The sequence below is a fragment of the Leucoraja erinacea genome, chromosome 3 (genome assembly GCF_028641065.1).
Source record: "Leucoraja erinacea ecotype New England chromosome 3, Leri_hhj_1, whole genome shotgun sequence".
NCBI classification, from domain to species: domain Eukaryota; kingdom Metazoa; phylum Chordata; class Chondrichthyes; order Rajiformes; family Rajidae; genus Leucoraja; species Leucoraja erinaceus.
Window position 1 is genome coordinate 29,396,242 of NC_073379.1, and position 17,076 is coordinate 29,413,317.

Below are 17,076 nucleotides of genomic sequence, written 5' to 3' on the forward strand. Positions count from 1 at the left end.
TACATTAGTAAGGAAATGGAACTGTTTGGACTGAAGGCAGATAAATCCCCATGGCCTGGTGGTTTGCATCCCAGAGTACTCAATAAGGTGGCCCGACAAAACCTGGATGCATTGGTGCTCATTTTCCAATGTTCATTCAACTCTAGATCAGTTCCTGTAGCCATTTTTAAGAAAGGAGGGAGCGAGAAAACGGAATTATAGACGAGTTAGCCTTACATCGGTAGTGGGGAAGATGCTTGAGATAATTATTAAATATGTTATAGCAGCGCAATTGGAAAGCAGTGACAGGATCGGTCAAAGTCAGCATGGATTTATGAAGGGGAAATCATGCTTGAGTAATATTCTGGAATTTTTTGAGAATGTAACAAGTAGAATGGATAAGGGTGAGCCAGTGGATGTGGAGTATCTGGACTTTCAAAAAGGCTTTGACAAGGTCCCACACAAGACATTAGTGTGCAAAATTATAGCACATGGTATTGGAGGTAGGTATTTATTTATTTTACATTCCACAATGGATAGAGAACTGGTTGGCAGACAGGAAGCAAAGAGTAGGAATTAACGGGTCCTTTTCGGAATGGCAGGCAGTGACTAGTGGGACCCTGGTTATTTACAATATATATTACCACTTTAGACAAAGGAATTAAATGTAACATCTCCAAGTTTGCTGATGACACAAAGCTGGGTGGCAGTGTGAGCTGCGAGGAGGATGCTATGAGAATGCAGGGAGACTTGGATAGGTTGGGTGAGTGAACAGAAGCATGGCAGATGAAGTATAATGTGAATATATGTGAGGTTATTCACTTTGGTGGCAAGTACATGAAGGCAGGTTGTTATCTGAATGGTGTCAGATTAGGAGAAGAGGGTAGGCCATTAAGGACTGAGATGAGGAAAAACATTTTCACCCAGAGAGTGGGTGAATTTGTGGAATTCTCTGCCACAGAAAGCAATGGAGACCAATTCACTGGATGTTTTCAAGACACAGATTAGGCTCTTAGGGCTAAAGGAATCAAGGGTTATGGGAAAAAGCAGGAATGGGGTACTGATTTTAGATGATCAGCCATGGTCATATTAAATGGCAGTGCTGTCTCGAAGGGCTGAATGGCCTACTCCTGCACCTATTTTCTATGTTTCCATGATATTGATAGTACATCTGTGGGTGACATCAAAATTGTTGGGATAGTTGATAGTGAGGAAGGTTTACGAAAGGATCTGGATCAATTAGGGTCGTGGGCCAAGGACTCTGAAATGTGGAAGTTGATGTTTCTTTGATTAGAGAACAAGGACAAAGGACATTTATTGTCACATACAAAGGACATTTATTGTCACATATACCAATTAGTGCAGTGAAATTTGAGTTACCATGCAGCACACAAATAAGATAAACACAACACTTTAGAATTTAACATAAAACATAAAAAAACATCCCCCCCCCAAATCAACATTTCCCACTGTGAGGGAAGGCAACAAAGTTCAGTCCTCTTCCTCTGATCACCCGTGGTCGGCGCAACGGCGACCGCATCTGCAGTCGCTGCAACGGCGGCCCGATGTTTCAGGCCCTTGAACAGAAGAACACTCTCAGCGGCCCGGAGCCACCAAATCGGCTGCTGGACAAGAGTTGCACAGTAAGTAGTATGGCCCTGGAGACTGTAATCGAGCAGAGACCCAGGGGCACAGGTACACAGTTATCTGAAAGTATTGAAAAGGCATTTAGCACACTTGCCTTCATTGGCAAAGATATTAAGTACCAGATTGATATGTCGTACTACAGCTGTAGAAGATATTGATGAGACCACATTTAGAGTATTGTGTGCCTTGTGGCCTTGTCTCCCTGGTATAGGAAGGATCCCATTTAGCTGGAAAGGGTGCAGAATAGATTTACCTGGAAGTTACCAGGACTCAGTGGCATGAATGATAAGTAGAGGCTAGATACGCTGGGACATTTTTCAATGGCGCATCGAAGGCTGAAGAGAGAACCATTGGAAGTATACAAATGGATGATCACAGGGTAGAGAGACAGATACATGGATAGGAAACCATGGATAGGAAAAGTTTCGAAGGTTATGGGCCAAACACAGGCAAATGGGATTTACACAGTGATTGGCATTAATGAGTTTGGCCCGAGGGCCTGTTTCTATTCTGTATGACTTCATGACCCCGCTTGATGTGCTACATGATGGATCAAAGCTGGATAGCTCCATGATTACAAAGCAGAAGGATGCCATTGTCCTTCACATCTGTGCTGTTTCTCCAACAAAGCAATTCAATAATTGCATTCCGCAGCCCCTTTTCTAACTTTGAAATGTTCCTTTCACACTGTATAAATATCCATTTCCTTCTTGGAACCTTATTGCGTTTGTAGGCAGAGCACTCCAGATTTCAAATCTGTGTAAAGGTTCGTCTTCATTTTCTTCTGCTTTAGATTATATCTGTCCAGACCCTCCTCATTATTTTATACACTTCTTTCTAATCTCCACTCAGCCTTCTCTTCAACAATAAGCTGCCACGGCTTATTGGGGTGGTGTGGCTGCGCCTATCGGCAGCGGCTCGACTACAGTCCTTCTGTCCTTTTTTTATTTTTGTCTCGTTAAATGTATGTCTTAACTCTAGTTTTTTTTTTATTTTTTTAGCTGTGTATATGTGGGGGGTGGGTGGGGGTGGGGGAAACTGTTAATCTCTTCCCTGTACCTGACTTTTTCCCTGTCGGGTCTCCGGTGTCGTTGGGCCTAACATCGTGGAGCTGGTGGCGGCCTCTGGCCGCGACCAACCTGAGGGCTCCAGTCACAGAGCTGGCCGACTTCGGAGCGGGGAGAGCTGTGGTGGAGCGTGGCTGCGACCTGACTTCAGAGCTTCAGAGGCTCCGGCTGCAGGCCCGGTGGACAGGAACATCGGGAGTTCACAGGTCCCTGGTGGGAGACCGGTTTTCGGAGCTCCCGCAATGGCAATTTCTCCCGCTGGAATCGCGGAGTTTAAAGGACACGGAGCGGGGCCTAACATCGCCCGGCGCGGCTTAAATGGCCACAGGACTTACCATCGCCCGCCGGGGGCTTAACATCGGAGCCCCAGTAGCCTCGACGCTGTAGTTGGACTGCTGGACCGCGGGAGAAGAACAAAGGGAAGAAATAAGATTTTGCTTTCCATCACAGTGAGGAGGTGTTGGAGATTCACTGTGATGGATGCCTATGTAAACTGTGTTAAGTGTGGGTCTTGGTTTTTTTGTAATGTAAGACAGTAGAAAATGCAGATTTGTTCAAACCAAGCTGTTTGAATGACAATAAATGGCATTCTATTCTATTCTACTAATCGTACCCTGTAACTGTTGTCCCTCATCATATAGACAGTTCTCCTAAATTCCCTTTGCATCCTCTCCAATGCTTCTGTATCTTTGCTATTTCAAGGTGACCAGAAACAAACAATACAATAGAACTTTATTCATCCCCGGAGGGAGATTCGACTGCCAACAGTCATAACACACAAGATACACAAAAACTTGAAATTCATATTAAATTAAAAGTGACGAATAAAAGAAAAAGACAAGCAACTGTTGGCTAGCAGTTGTGTGCACAGCGCTTTCATCGGAATGAACGAACAAACAAACAAACGAATGCAGGTTTATCTCCTGGGCAGAGGATTCTAAATTGTCTCACCGAAGATAGACACAAAATACTGGAGTAACTCAGCAAGACAGGCAGCATCTCTGGAAGGAAGGAATGGGTGACGTTTCAGGTCGAGATCCTCCTTCAGACAGGTCTGAAGAAAGGTCTCGACCTGAAACATCACCCATTTCTTCTATCCAGAGATGCTGCCTGTCTTGCTGAGTTACTCCAGTATTTTGTGTCCATCTTCGGTTTAAACCAGCATCTGCAGTTCCTTCCTACACATAATGATTGTCTCACTATTGACAGAGCATGTAACTCCCACATTGGCCTCATTAACCATCTCGGAAACCACAATGCCAGAGTGAAAGCAAGTAATTCTCAATCCCAAGGGATTATTTAGAAAGAGAGGCTTTAATGAGAGATTTAACACGCTGAGAATATTTTGATGTGGTCAGGTCTAGGGTGACTGCATGAAAACATTCTCAGTATGTTAAAGTCTCAGTGTGTTAGGACAGACATAGTTATTTGAAATGCAATGTTGTACAATACATTGGTGTGGCCACACTTGGAGTATTGTATTCTGTTTTGGTCCCCCTGCTATCGGAAAGATGTTGTTAAGATGGAACGGGTCAGAGAAGATTTACGAGAATGTTGCCAGAATTGAGTTACAAGGAGAGGTTGGGCAGGCGAGGACTTTATTCTTTGGTATGTCGGAGGCTGAGAGATTATCTTATTGAGGTTTTTTTTAATAATGAGCAGAACAGATAGGGTGAAGGCACAGAGTCTCAGGGTAGTGGAATCAAGAACTGCAGGACATGGGAAAAGTTTAATAGGGGCAACCTTTTCACATTGAGGGTGATGGGTATCTAGAATGTGCTGCCAGGGATAATAGTTGAAGCAGGTACAATAACAGCATTTAAACGGCATTTGGACAGATACATGGACAGGGATATGGGAAAACATGGGTAAATGGGACTCGCTTGGATGGGGCATTTTAATCGGCATGGACGTTTTGGGCTAAAGGGCCTGTTTCCATGCTATGTAAAGGGCCTGTCCCACTTAGGTTATTTTTCCAGCGACAGCGGAAAATAGGCTGTCACCACATGGTTGCGGGGTGACGCCTGTATTGTCGTGTATTGTCTCTTCAAGTGACGTAACTTTTTTCTTGTTGCCGCGGGATTTTGAAATGTTCAAGATCCTTCGGCGACAGTGGGCTTGACGTTGCTTGTCTTCTCCTGTCATAGGTTGTTGCCAGGTGATGTTGGTTGTCGCTGGGTGCTGACTTCGGTGAATTCCATTGGCGACTACCTACATCAACTTACGTCAACCGGCGACAGGTACCGGCGACTGAATTGTCTTCAGTTGTCTTCAGTTGTCGCCGACAGGGTCGTAGCTTGCTGTATCTTGTCGTGGGTGTACGTAAGTCGACTTCAGTTGTCGTAGGTTGTCGCCTCTGTGGTCGAAGGTTGTCGTAGGTGTGGTCGTAGGTGGACGTCCCAAATCGCGAGGAATTGTCGCCGGTTGACGTAGCTTGTTGTAACTTGACGTCGACTAGGTGGTAGCTTGTCGTAGACATTGTTGTAGGGTGGGTCCAGAGAAGCTAGTTTTTCGGCGTCCCGCTACGACTGTGACTGTTGTCGGCAGTCACCTAAAAATCGCCTGTGGGACAGGCCCTTAACTAATGTCGGAATGTACCTAAATGATACTGTGCTTTTAGCATAATTTAGATTGTTGTTGTCACGTGTATTGAGGTACAGAATAAAGCTTTTTTGTTCCGTGTTATCAAGTCAACGAAAATAATATAGATGATTACAATTGAGCTGTTCACTGTGTACAGACACAGAAAAAATGGGTTTGGCATTTAGTGCAAGATAAAATCTAGTAAAGTCTGACTAAAGATAGTTCAAAGGTCTTCAATGAGGTAGATGGGAAGTCCACACTGCTCTTTAGTTTGTGAGAGGACAGTTCACTTGCCTGTTAAAAGCTGGGAAGAAACTGTCAGAGGTACTCGTTTTCAAAGTGTCCTTTCATTGAGGAGTATTTTCGGTCACCTCTCATCCTTTGTTCATTATGGAATTTTAGGTTTATAGGTGCCTACATGGCTAATGGGAAGCACATTCTCTTTTCTCAATCTACGTCAGGGGTCGGCAACTTTGTTCTGCATAGGGGCCAGGATGCATGTTTATGAGCGGATGGCGGGCCACATCTATCACGTGTACACATGGATCCTGCCCCTTCGAGGATGCCACTCATACTCACTCGTCCCCGGCCTATTGACAAGCCCAATCCCGACCAACGATACTAGAGCGGATCTTTGATCCTGACAGTGAAGTCCAGACACAGAAAGTGCGCGGCCGTGCTGGCAGCTTTACGCAGGATGCAGTACAGCCAGAGCTCAGCGCACGTCGGCTCCGCCATTGTGGCCACCAGCGCAGGCCTCCTTGCGTCCTTGCGTCGCCACGCCTGGTACCGTAGATGATGGAAGTCGGCAGGCCAGATAATTACGGGAAAAAAATATGTCTGCGGGCTGAATGATTTTGGGTTACAGGCCGCATTCGGCCTGGGGGCCGTAGGTTGCCGAACCCTGATCTACGTGATCAGTTACTTGGGTGCTGCACCAGGATAGAGTGATGAAAATAGCCTTTTGGTCATTCTGCTTCTCACTGCATGAACAGGACTAGAGTGTGAGTGAGAATGCAGTGCAGCTCCTGTGGTTTTTGTATAATGTGTAGAATCCCATTGAGATCACAGCACGGGAATCTGCCGAGGTTGAATAATATATCCTCGGGGGAAACCTGATGGATGGTGTTGCCCGGAGATGCTAATTGTTGCACAGCTAAACTGCAGAGAGTTGCAAGCCTTGCTTGATTGATTGTGAATCATATTTCTGACTTGGTGCACTTCACAAAATAACCAGAAGCCACTACTTTCAAACCTCAAGCAGCTCCGTGTTGTCAGCTGGGTGGGTGGGGGAGGGGGGTTAGTACTAAGAGCAACAGGTTGCTTGTCTTCAGCAGTATTAGAAATCAGAGCCCCATTTTAAGTTTCAGGGTGCATTCGGTGGAGTTCCCCATTACAGTACATCCCGTGTGCCACACATTGAATGATACAACTTCATCTTTTCATTGTTTACAGGACTGGTTGTTGCTTTACTGCTGGATGATGCATGAATGTCCAGATGTGGAAATAATAAGCTGTAGATGGTTGAGCCCACGGAGCCCTCTGTGTCTGATCCATATTCAATAAGACCGTGACTGAAAACCTTAACATTCCTTTCACCTCTGATCCATTTTCCAACATTAACCCCATATTCTTTAATATATATATGTGTCATAAAAAAAATATTATTCACGATTGGGCCATTTTGAGATAAAGGGAAAAGAGGAGCTCAAAACAGTGGTGTCTCTCGGGGTTCGGTGCTGGACCCATTGCTGTTTGTCATCAATATCAATAATTTGAATGAAAACATACGACATATTTTGCAAGTTTCGCAGATGATACAAAAGTGGGTAGTATTGTAGATAATAAAAATGGTTGTCAAAAATTGCAGCAGGTACTTGATCATGTGGTCTGGAGATGGTTGGTGGAATTTAGCACAGAAAAATGTGTAGTGTTGCATTTTGGGAAGTCTAGCAAAAGCAGGGCCTACACAGTGAATGGTCGGGTTCTGGGGAGTGTCGTGGAGCAGTGATCTAGGACTGCAGGTACATAGTTCTTGAAAGTTCTTGGGGGAACCAGTAGGTCATTTAGGACTGAAACGAGAAAAAAACTTTTCACCCATGGAGTTGTGAATCTGTGGAATTCTCTACCACAGAAGACAGTGGAGGCCAATTCACTGGATGTTTTCAAGAGAGAGTTAGATATAGCTCTTAGGGCTAATGGAATCAAGGGATATGGGGAAAAAGCAGGAATGGGGTACTGATTTTGGATGATCAACCATGATCATATTGAATGGTGGTGCTGGCGTGAAGGGCTGGATGGCCTACTCCTGCACCTATTTTCTATGTTTCTATGAAAGTGGCATCACAGGTAGATAGGATGATCAAAAAAGCTTTTCGGCACATTGGGCTTCATCAGTCAGAGTATTGAGTGTAGATGTTTGGAAGTTATGTTTCAGTTATATAAGACATTGGATCAGATCACATTGAGAGTATTGTGTTCAGTTTTGGTTACCCTGTGATAGGAAAGATGTTGTCAAGCTGGAAAGGGTGCAGAGGAGATTTACAAGGATGTTGTTAGGACTTAGGGGAGAGGTTGAACAGGCTAGGATTTCTTTCCTTGGATGCAGGAGATGAAGTAGTAATCTTATAGAGGTGTACAAAGTCATGAGAGGACTAGATCGGGTGAACTTTGCCCTGAGTAAGGGAACTGAGGACATAAGTTAAAGGTGAGGGGGAAAAGGTTTACTAGGAACCTGAGGAGTAACTTTTTTACACAGTGGGTGTTTGGTGTATGCAATGAGCAGCTGGATTAGGAAGATGAGGCACGTATCATAGCAACGTTTATAAAATGTTTAGACAGGTACATAGATATAATAGGTTTAGAGGGATGTAGGGCACATGCAGGCAGGTGGGATTAGTTTAGATGGGGCACGTTGGTTTAAGGGCCTGTTTTCATGCTGTATGACTCAATGACTATGTATGAGGGACCTAAATGTCTTTATGCTGCATCTGTTTGCATTTTGAATAATACTGTTTGAATAATACTCCTTTTGAATAATAGCGTTTTTCATTCTTCCTTCGAAACAGAACCACATGTTTCCCACATTATGCCCACTCATTTAATCTACCATGTATTGTTCTGTTTATACTCTCACGGTGCATATGCTGGTAGCACCACCGTTTGATTACCCTGCGGCAATTTTCATCTTTGTGCAATTTGTTTACTAATGAAAAGGAAACTGAACTACATTCATAATGTTGTTGCATAGCTGGTTCTTTGAGTTCCCCTTGAGTGTGTTCATAGAACTCACCTTGGTATGTGTTCTTGTTTTTACAGCGTGTCAGTGAAAAAGTTGGTGGCGCAGAGGGCACCAAACTTGACGATGACTTCAAAGAAATGGAAAAGGTAAATGTTGCACAAATCTATTTCCAAAGTTGCTTCATTGCGATTTTCCTGTGAGCAGAAAAGTATGACTTCAAAATCAGTTTGGAAAAGTTTATGGACTTGGTGATTTAACTATGTAAAAATAAACAAGGAGAGTCAGAAAACTGGATAGGAAAACTATAAATTGGATAGGCATATGGATGAGAAGGGAATGGAGGGTTATGGTATGAGTGCAGGCAGGTGGGACTAAGGGGAAAAAAAAAATTTGTTCGGCATGGACTTGTAGGGCTGAGATGGCCTGTTTCCGTGCTGTAATTGTTTATATGGTTTATTTATATGGTAGAAAAAAGTAGAGAGTTAATATCTAGGAGATGTTGGCAGCTGAGGCGATATTGAAGGCAAATAGAAACAAGAGAAATGTAAAAGCATTATGTCTAAAAGCACAGAGCCCTGTGAAAATAAAGGCGAACAGAAACGATAAATATGAGACATAGAGGCCGAGTGAATGAGTAGGTAAGTAAATTTTATTTATATAGCACGTTTAAATCAACTCGCGTTGAAACCAAAGTGCTTTACATAGAAGAAATAATTAAGTTTCCGTACATCCATAGAAAAATAAAAAATAAATAAAAATGACACAACACATTAGAGTTCAACATGAACGTCCCCCCACAGCAGAATCAAAATGTTCCACTGTGGGGAAAGGTATCAGAATGTTCAGTCCTCTTCCTCTGTGATCACCCGAGGTCAGGCCTATTGTGGCCTCCGCAGCCAGTCCGATGTTTTCAGGCCCTCTTGCCGGGAAGATGGAACTCCGGCGTCGGGTGAACACTCCTCAGCGACTTGGAAATGTCTGGAGCGGCCGGTTCCTCCCCGGAGACCGCGGCTTCCGGAGTCCTCAGGCCGCGCTGGTTGGAGCTCCGACTCTGGCTATCTCGGATCCCAGGCACCGCGCCTGTTTTAAATCCAGCGCCGTCCGTGGCTGGACGCCCGCAGCCACAGCTCCTCTGATGTTGGAGTCGGAGCTCACAGCACTCCGGGGCTTACAGCACGGCGACCCGGTAAGGCATCGCCCACTCCATGATGGTGTCCCAGCGCTGTGCCGCAGCTGAAGCCATAGTCCTGGCTGGTCCCGGCAGGAAACGCCGCTCCAGTCCAATGGTAGGTCGCGAGGAAGGGGCGAAGAAGCAGCTCGGAGGGAAGCCGCCTCTCCGAGCAGGTAGGGACTAGGAAATAAATTTCCCCCTTCCCCTCCTCCCACCCACCACATAAAAGAAGACCTCCAACAAACATTTTGCTTTTAACAGGACTAAAAATAAAATTAAAAAAGGGTGAAAGGACGGAAATGAGGTTGGATATTCTGGGATACCAAACATCGAGAAGAGATAATGGATAAGAAGGGTGTAAGATCATGGTGCTGTAGCCCTGATGATAAAGGATAGAATAAAGACAAGTGCAGCATCCCCTGGTTCTCCCACCTGCTCCTGCAAGACCTGAAGTCTGTACTGGTCTGCCTTCCAGATAATAACATAACTGAGCAAATGGTTTAGAAAATCTGGGGGAGATTTGGTGAATCTTTGGCTGATAGATGATCAGCCATCATCATAACTGATTGTTACATGGTGAAGCAACAATCATTCCTTTGTTACTCTACCATGAGCCGTTGCTGGCGTGGTTGTGGCCTGATCCTCACTGCCATCTGCCCATTATGGTAGAGTGATCATTAGCCCACTAGCAACTGAACATATGCCTTACATTTAAGCCTTGTCATTCTAGCACGTGAATCACTTCATAGTAACAGGGTTCCTAATTATAGACTCTGAAGAACACCAAGCTAAAATTGGAAGCATAAATGGAAAGGAATTGAGCTGTTCGTGAAACTAAAGATTTGAGGAGAAATTGAGATGTACATTTGCACGTTAGAGGAGATATAGAACAAAATGTGATTCAACTGTAGTACTTGAAAATTGGAGTGTTATCTGAAAGACCAAAGTTGTCAGCAATGGAACAGATGGTCTTGGATAAAGTCAGCAGCCAAATTGTAAGCTTCAGGGAATGGAGTTAATGAGGAAATATTAATCAGAGGGGAGAACCCGTTTTCACTCGAATAACGGGTTGTTGCAAGTGTAGGTGGTTTGATTACACACAATATTTTGAATTTAATTATTTCCTAAATTTCTATTTCGCCTCTTCATCTGCTGCTTTGGATGTTAAAAAAAACATATGAACCAACATTAGGAAAAGTCTTTTATTTGCTGGCGTGATATTTCTCTGAAAAATCTTGGGTAATTAAGTGCTTACCATCACAAAATCTATAATATTGCTTTAGGGTCATAGCGCATGGAACTAGGTCTGTTGGCCCATGAAATCTGTGCTGATCAATAAGCACCCATTAACACTAATCCAACAGTAATTCCATTTTTATTCCCTCCACATTTCCTTAAACTCGCTATAGATTCCACCACTCATAAGGGATAAGCAGGAGAATTAGGCCATTTGGCCCATCATGTCTACGCCATTCAATAATAGCTGATCTATCTCTCCCTCCTAACCCCATTCTCCTGCCTCCTCCCCATAACTTCTGACAGATGTTCTAATCAAGAATCTATCCCTGCCTTAAAAAATATCCACCGACTTGGCCTCGACAGCCTTCTGTGGCATAAATTCCATGGTTTCACCACCCTCTGACTAAAGACATTTCTCCTTATCGCCTAACTAAAAGAACATCCTTTAATTCCGAGGCTATGTCCTAGACTCTTCCACTAGTGGAAGCATCCTCTCCACATCCACTCTATCCAAGCCTTTCACTATCCTATATGTTTCAGAGGTCCCCCATCATTCTTCTAAACTCCAGCGAATACAGGCCCAGTGTCGACAAACGCTCATCATAGGTTAACCTACCATTCCTGGGATCATTATTGTAATCCTCCTCTAGAAGAGCCGGCACATCCTCCCTCAGACATGGTGCCAAAAATTGCTCATGATATTCCATATGCGGCCTTACCTGCGCCTTCTAGAGCCTCATCAACCTAATGTTTTCAAGAGAGAGTTAGATTTAGCTCTGATGGTTAAGGGAATCAAGGATATGAGGAAAAAGCCGGAATGGGGTTCTGATTTTGGATGATCGGCCATGATCATATTGAATGGCGGTGCTGCCTTGAAGGGCCGAATGGCCTACTCCTGCAACTATTTTCTATGTTTCTACGTGAGGGGCAATTTACAGTGTTCATTTAACAAATCAACCTGCATCTCTTTGGAAGGCAGAATAAATGTAAGAATCTAGCAGAAGCCCATGAAGTCACCAGGAGAATGTGCAAACCCCACACAGACTGCACTGAAGATCAAGTTTGTACTTGGGTTACTGGGACAGTGAAACAGCAACTCTACCAGCTCTGCCATTGTGGCACCTTGTGCATGTGAAGCTAAAATGTGAGGTGCTAGTCATTTGTAGTGAAGCTCTCTGATGTCCTCACACCCCTTCTGCAACTGGCACCCATTATTGTATAGTCCGTGGTTGACACAAGCCACTCATGCAAGAGGAGCCCTGGTACGTTGCGATTGAAAGGCAATATTCCTGAGCAGAACAAAGCACAGAGAACCAGATGAGTTTAAAATCCTGTGACAGACACAATAGGCTGGAGAAACTCAGCTGGTCAGGCAGCATCTCTGGAGGAAAGGAATGGGTGACGATTCGGGTCAAGACTCTTCTTCAGACTGAGAGTCAGGGGAAAGGGGAACGAGAGATGGTACTTAGGAGAAATGATTGGAAGATGTGTAAAATGCGAAGACAATCAAGTGGGGCATACAAAAGGCCATTGTTGACTGTGGGATTAGTTTAGTTTAGTTTAAAGATACAGCGCGGAAACAGGCCCTTTGGCCCACCGGGTCTGCGCCAACCAGCGATCTCCGCACATCAACACTATCCTAGACCCACGAGGGACAAATTTTACATTTACCAAGCCAATTAACATACAAAACCTGTATGTCTTTGGAGTGTGGGAGGAAACCGAAGATCTCAGAGAAAACCCACGCAGGTCACGGTGAGAACGTACAAACTCCGTACAGACAGCACCCGTAATCTGGATTAAACCCGGGTCTCCAGCGCTGCATTTGTTGTAAGGCAACAACTCTACCGCTGTGCCACCATGACCGCCCCCAATAGGTGACAACGAGTATATAGAGAGAAGAACTCAACAGGACGACAGTAAAACTAATACGAAGACTAGGGTGCGGGAGGAATGGAGAGAGAGGGGATGCAAGGGTACAAATGGGGCTCGCTCGAGTGAACACCCATATAATATAAACCATATAACAATTACAGCACGGAAACAGGCCATCTCGAACCTTCTAGTCCGTGCCAAACACGTATTCTCCCCTAGTCCCATATACCTGCGCTCAGACCATAACCCTCCATTCCTTTCCCGTCCATATAACTATCCAATTTATTTTTAAATGATAAAAACGAACCTCCCTCCACCACCTTCACTGGTAGCTCATTCCACACAGCTACCACTCTCTGAGTAAAGAAGTTCCCCCTCATGTTACCCCTAAACCTCTGTCCCTTAATTCTCAAGTCATGTCCCCTTGTTTGAATCTTCCCTACTCTCAGTGGGAAAAGCTTATCCATGTCAACTCTGTCTATCCCTCTCATCATTTTAAAGACCTCTATCAAGTTCCCCCTTAACCTCCTGCGCTCCAAAGAATAAAGCCCTAACTTGTTCAACCTTTCTCTGAAACTTACTTGCTGAAACCCAGGCAAATTCTAGTAAATCTCCTCTGTACTCTCTCTATTTTGTTGACATCCTTCCTATAATTAGGCAACCAAAATTGTACACCATACTCCAGAATTGGCCTCACCAATGCCTTGTACAATTTTAACATTACATCCCAACTTCTATACTCATTGCTCTGATTTATAAAGGCCAGCACACCAAAAGCTTTCTTTACCACCCTATCTACATGAGATTCCACTTTCAGGGAACTGTGCACAGTTATTCCCAGATCCCTCTGTTCATCTGCATTCTTCAATTCCCTACCATTTACCATGTACGTCCTATTTTGATTTGTCCTGCCAAGATGTAGCACCTCACACTTATCAGCATTAAACTCCATCTGCCATCTTTCAGCCCATTCTTCCAAATGGCCTAAATCTCTCTGTAGACTTTGAAAATCTACTTCATTATCCACAACCCCACCTATCTTAGTATCATCTTAGTATACTTACTAATCCAATTTACCACACCATCATTCAGATCATTGATGTACATGACAAACAACAGTGGACGCAACACAGATCCCTGTGGCACCCCACTAGTACCTGGCCTCCAACCTGACAAACAACCATCCACCATTACTCTCTGGCATCTCCCATTCAGCCACTGTTAAATCCATCTTGCTACTCCACCATTAATACCCAACCATTGAACCTTCTTAACCAACCTTCCGTGAGGAACCTTGTCAAAGGCCTTACTGAAGTCCATATAGACAACATCCACTGCTTTACCCTCATCAATTTCCCGAGTAACCTCTTCAAAAAATTCAAGAAGATTAGTCAAACATGACCTTCCAGACACAAATCCATGTTGACTGTTCCTAATCAGACCCTGTTTATCCAGATGCTTATATATATTCTCTCTAAGTATCCTTTCCATTAATTTGCCCACCACTGACGTCAAACTAACAGGTCTATAATTGCTAGGTTTACTCTTAGACCCCTTTTTAAACAAAGGGACAAAATGCGCAGTACGCCAATCCTCCGGTACTATTCCCGTTTCTAATGACATTTGAAATATTTCTGTCATAGCCCCTGCTATTTCTACACTAACTTCCCTCAATGTCCTAGGGAATATCCTGTCCGGACCTGGAGACTTATCCACTTTTATATTTCTCAAAAGTGTCAGTACTTCCTCTGCTTTGAATCTCATAGTTTCCATAGCTACTCTTCTTGTTTCCCTTACCTCACATAATTCAATATCCTTCTCCTTGGAAGAAAAGAAATTGTTCAATATCTCCCCCATCTCTTTTGGTTCTGCAGATAGCTGTCCACTCTGACTCTCTAATGGACCAATTTTATCCCTCGTTATCCTTTTGCTATTAATATAGCTGTAGAAACCCTTTGGATTTACTTTCACCTTATTTGCCGAAGCAACCTCATATCTTCTTTTAACTTTTCTAATTTCTTTCTTAAGATTCTTTTTATATTCTTTATACTCCTCAAGCACCTCATTTACTCCATGCTGCCTATAATTATTGTAGATCTCTCTCTTTTTCCGAACCAAGTGTCCAATTTCCCTTGAAAACCATGGCTCTTTCCAATTTTTACTATTTCCTTTCAATCGAACAGGGACATAAAGATTCTGTACTCTTAAAATTTCACCTTTAAATGTCCTCCATTTCTCTTCCACATCTTTCCCATAAAACAAACTGTCCCAATTTACTCCTTTTAAATCCTTTCGCATCTCCTCAAAGTTAGCCTTTCTCCAATCAAAAATCTCAACCCTACGTCCAGTTCTGACCCTCTCCATAATTATATTGAAACTAATGATATTGTGATCACTGGTCCTGAACTGTTCCCCAATGCATACCTCTGCCACCTGACCTGTCTCATTTCCTAACAGGAGGTCCAGCACCGCCTCTTCTTTAGTAGGTACTTCTATGTATTGCTGCAAAAAACTATCCTGCACACATTTTACAAACTCCAACCTATCCAGCCCATTTACAGAATGTGTTTCCCAGTCTATGTGTGGAAAATTGAAATCTCCCACAATCACTACCTTGTGCTTACTACTAATATCTGCAATCTCCTTACATATTTGCTCTTCCAATTCTCGCTCCCCATTTGGTGGTCTATAATACACCCCTATAAGTGTTGTTACACCTTTCCCATTTCTCAGTTCCACCCAAATAGCCTCCCTAGACGAGCCCTCTAATCTATTCCTGCCAAAGCACTGCTGTAATATCTTCCCTGATAAGCAATGCAACACCTCCACCTCTTGCCCCTCCAATTCTATCAAACCTGAAGCAACGAAATCCTGGAATATTTAGTCTCCAATCACAGCCCTCCTGCAACCATGTTTCACTGATCGCCACAACATCATACTTCCAGGTGTCAATCCAGGCTCTAAGTTCATCCACCTTTCTTACAATGTTCCTAGCATTAAAATATACACATTTAAGAAACCCACCCTCTCTTATTCTCTGTTTACTGTCTTTTTCTTCTCTCTCCCCTACATTTTGGGTCAGAGTGCTACCATTCTCTGCCTCCTGCCTCACACACTGACTGCTAGCTTTCCCAATTTGAGTCCCTCCCCCCAACCATACTAGTTTAAAGTCTCTCCAGTAGCCTTTGCAAATCTCCCCACCAGGATATTGGTCCCCCTCGAGTTCAAGTGCAACCCGTCATTTCTGTAAAGGTCGCACCTTCCCCAAAAGAGGTCCCAGTGATCCAGAAACTTGAATCCATACCCACTGCACCAGTCCCTCATCCACGCATTTATCCTCCACCTCGCTCCATTCCTACTCTCACTGTCACGTGGCACAGGCAGAAATCCTGAGATTGTCACCTTTCCAGTCCTTCTCCTTAACTCTCTACCTAACTCCCTAAATTCTTCTTTCAGGACCTCTTCTCTTTTTTTACCTCTGTCATTGCTACCTATATGTACCACAACCTCAGGCTCCTCTCCCTCCCATTTCAGGATTTCTTGGACACGTTCAGACACATCCCTGACCCTGGCACCAGGGAGGCAAACTACCATCCGGGTCTCCTGTCTGCGTCCACAGAATCGCCTATCCGACCCCCTGATTATAGAGTCCCCTATTACAATTGCCATCCTCTTCTTTTCCTTACCCTTCTGAGCAACAGGACCGTTTTTTGTGCCAGAGGCCCGGCCGCTGTCGCTGCCCCCAGGTAGGCTGTCACTTATTTTCAAGGTGTACAGCCACCGGGGTACTCACCAGTCCCTGCCTCTGCCCATTGCCCTTCCTAACTGTGACCCAGTTTTCTGTCTCCCGTGGTCTTGGAGTGACCACCTCCCTGTAACTCCTTTCTATGACCTCCTCGCTCTCCCTGAGCAGACAGAGGTAATCGAGTTGCTGCTCCAGGTTCCTAACACAGTCCCTTAGGAGCCCCATCTCGACGCACCTTGCGCAGATGTGGACGTCTGGAGGGCACTCCCGACTCCATGACCTCCCACATCTGACATCCAGAACAGTAAACTGCCCTGGCCCTCATTCTCCCCCTTATCCAAATACAATAAAGCCTTACCCGGGATACAAGCCAATCAGCTGCTTCCTCTAGTCCGTTCGACCAATCAGAGGCTTCCACCAGACTCCTTCTCTGGAAGTGAGATGGAACGTTACAGATTTGGGTAACTCACAGCTCCAGGTAAGTCCTCCTCACACCAACGACTCCCCGGGCCTCTGTAGAAGCAAGCCC

The 17,076-nt window shown here is 44.4% G+C and overlaps 1 protein-coding gene across 1 annotated transcript in view; it reads left to right on the forward strand.

Annotated features, from left to right (window-relative positions):
• LOC129695429 (endophilin-A1-like) overlaps positions 1-17,076 on the forward strand; it is a 132,177-nt gene that overhangs the window by 74,131 nt on the left and 40,970 nt on the right. Inside the window, exon 2 of the mRNA XM_055632372.1 lies at positions 8,595-8,663. Coding sequence (XP_055488347.1) covers positions 8,595-8,663 — 69 coding nt within the window. The remainder of the gene's footprint in view (positions 1-8,594; positions 8,664-17,076) is intronic.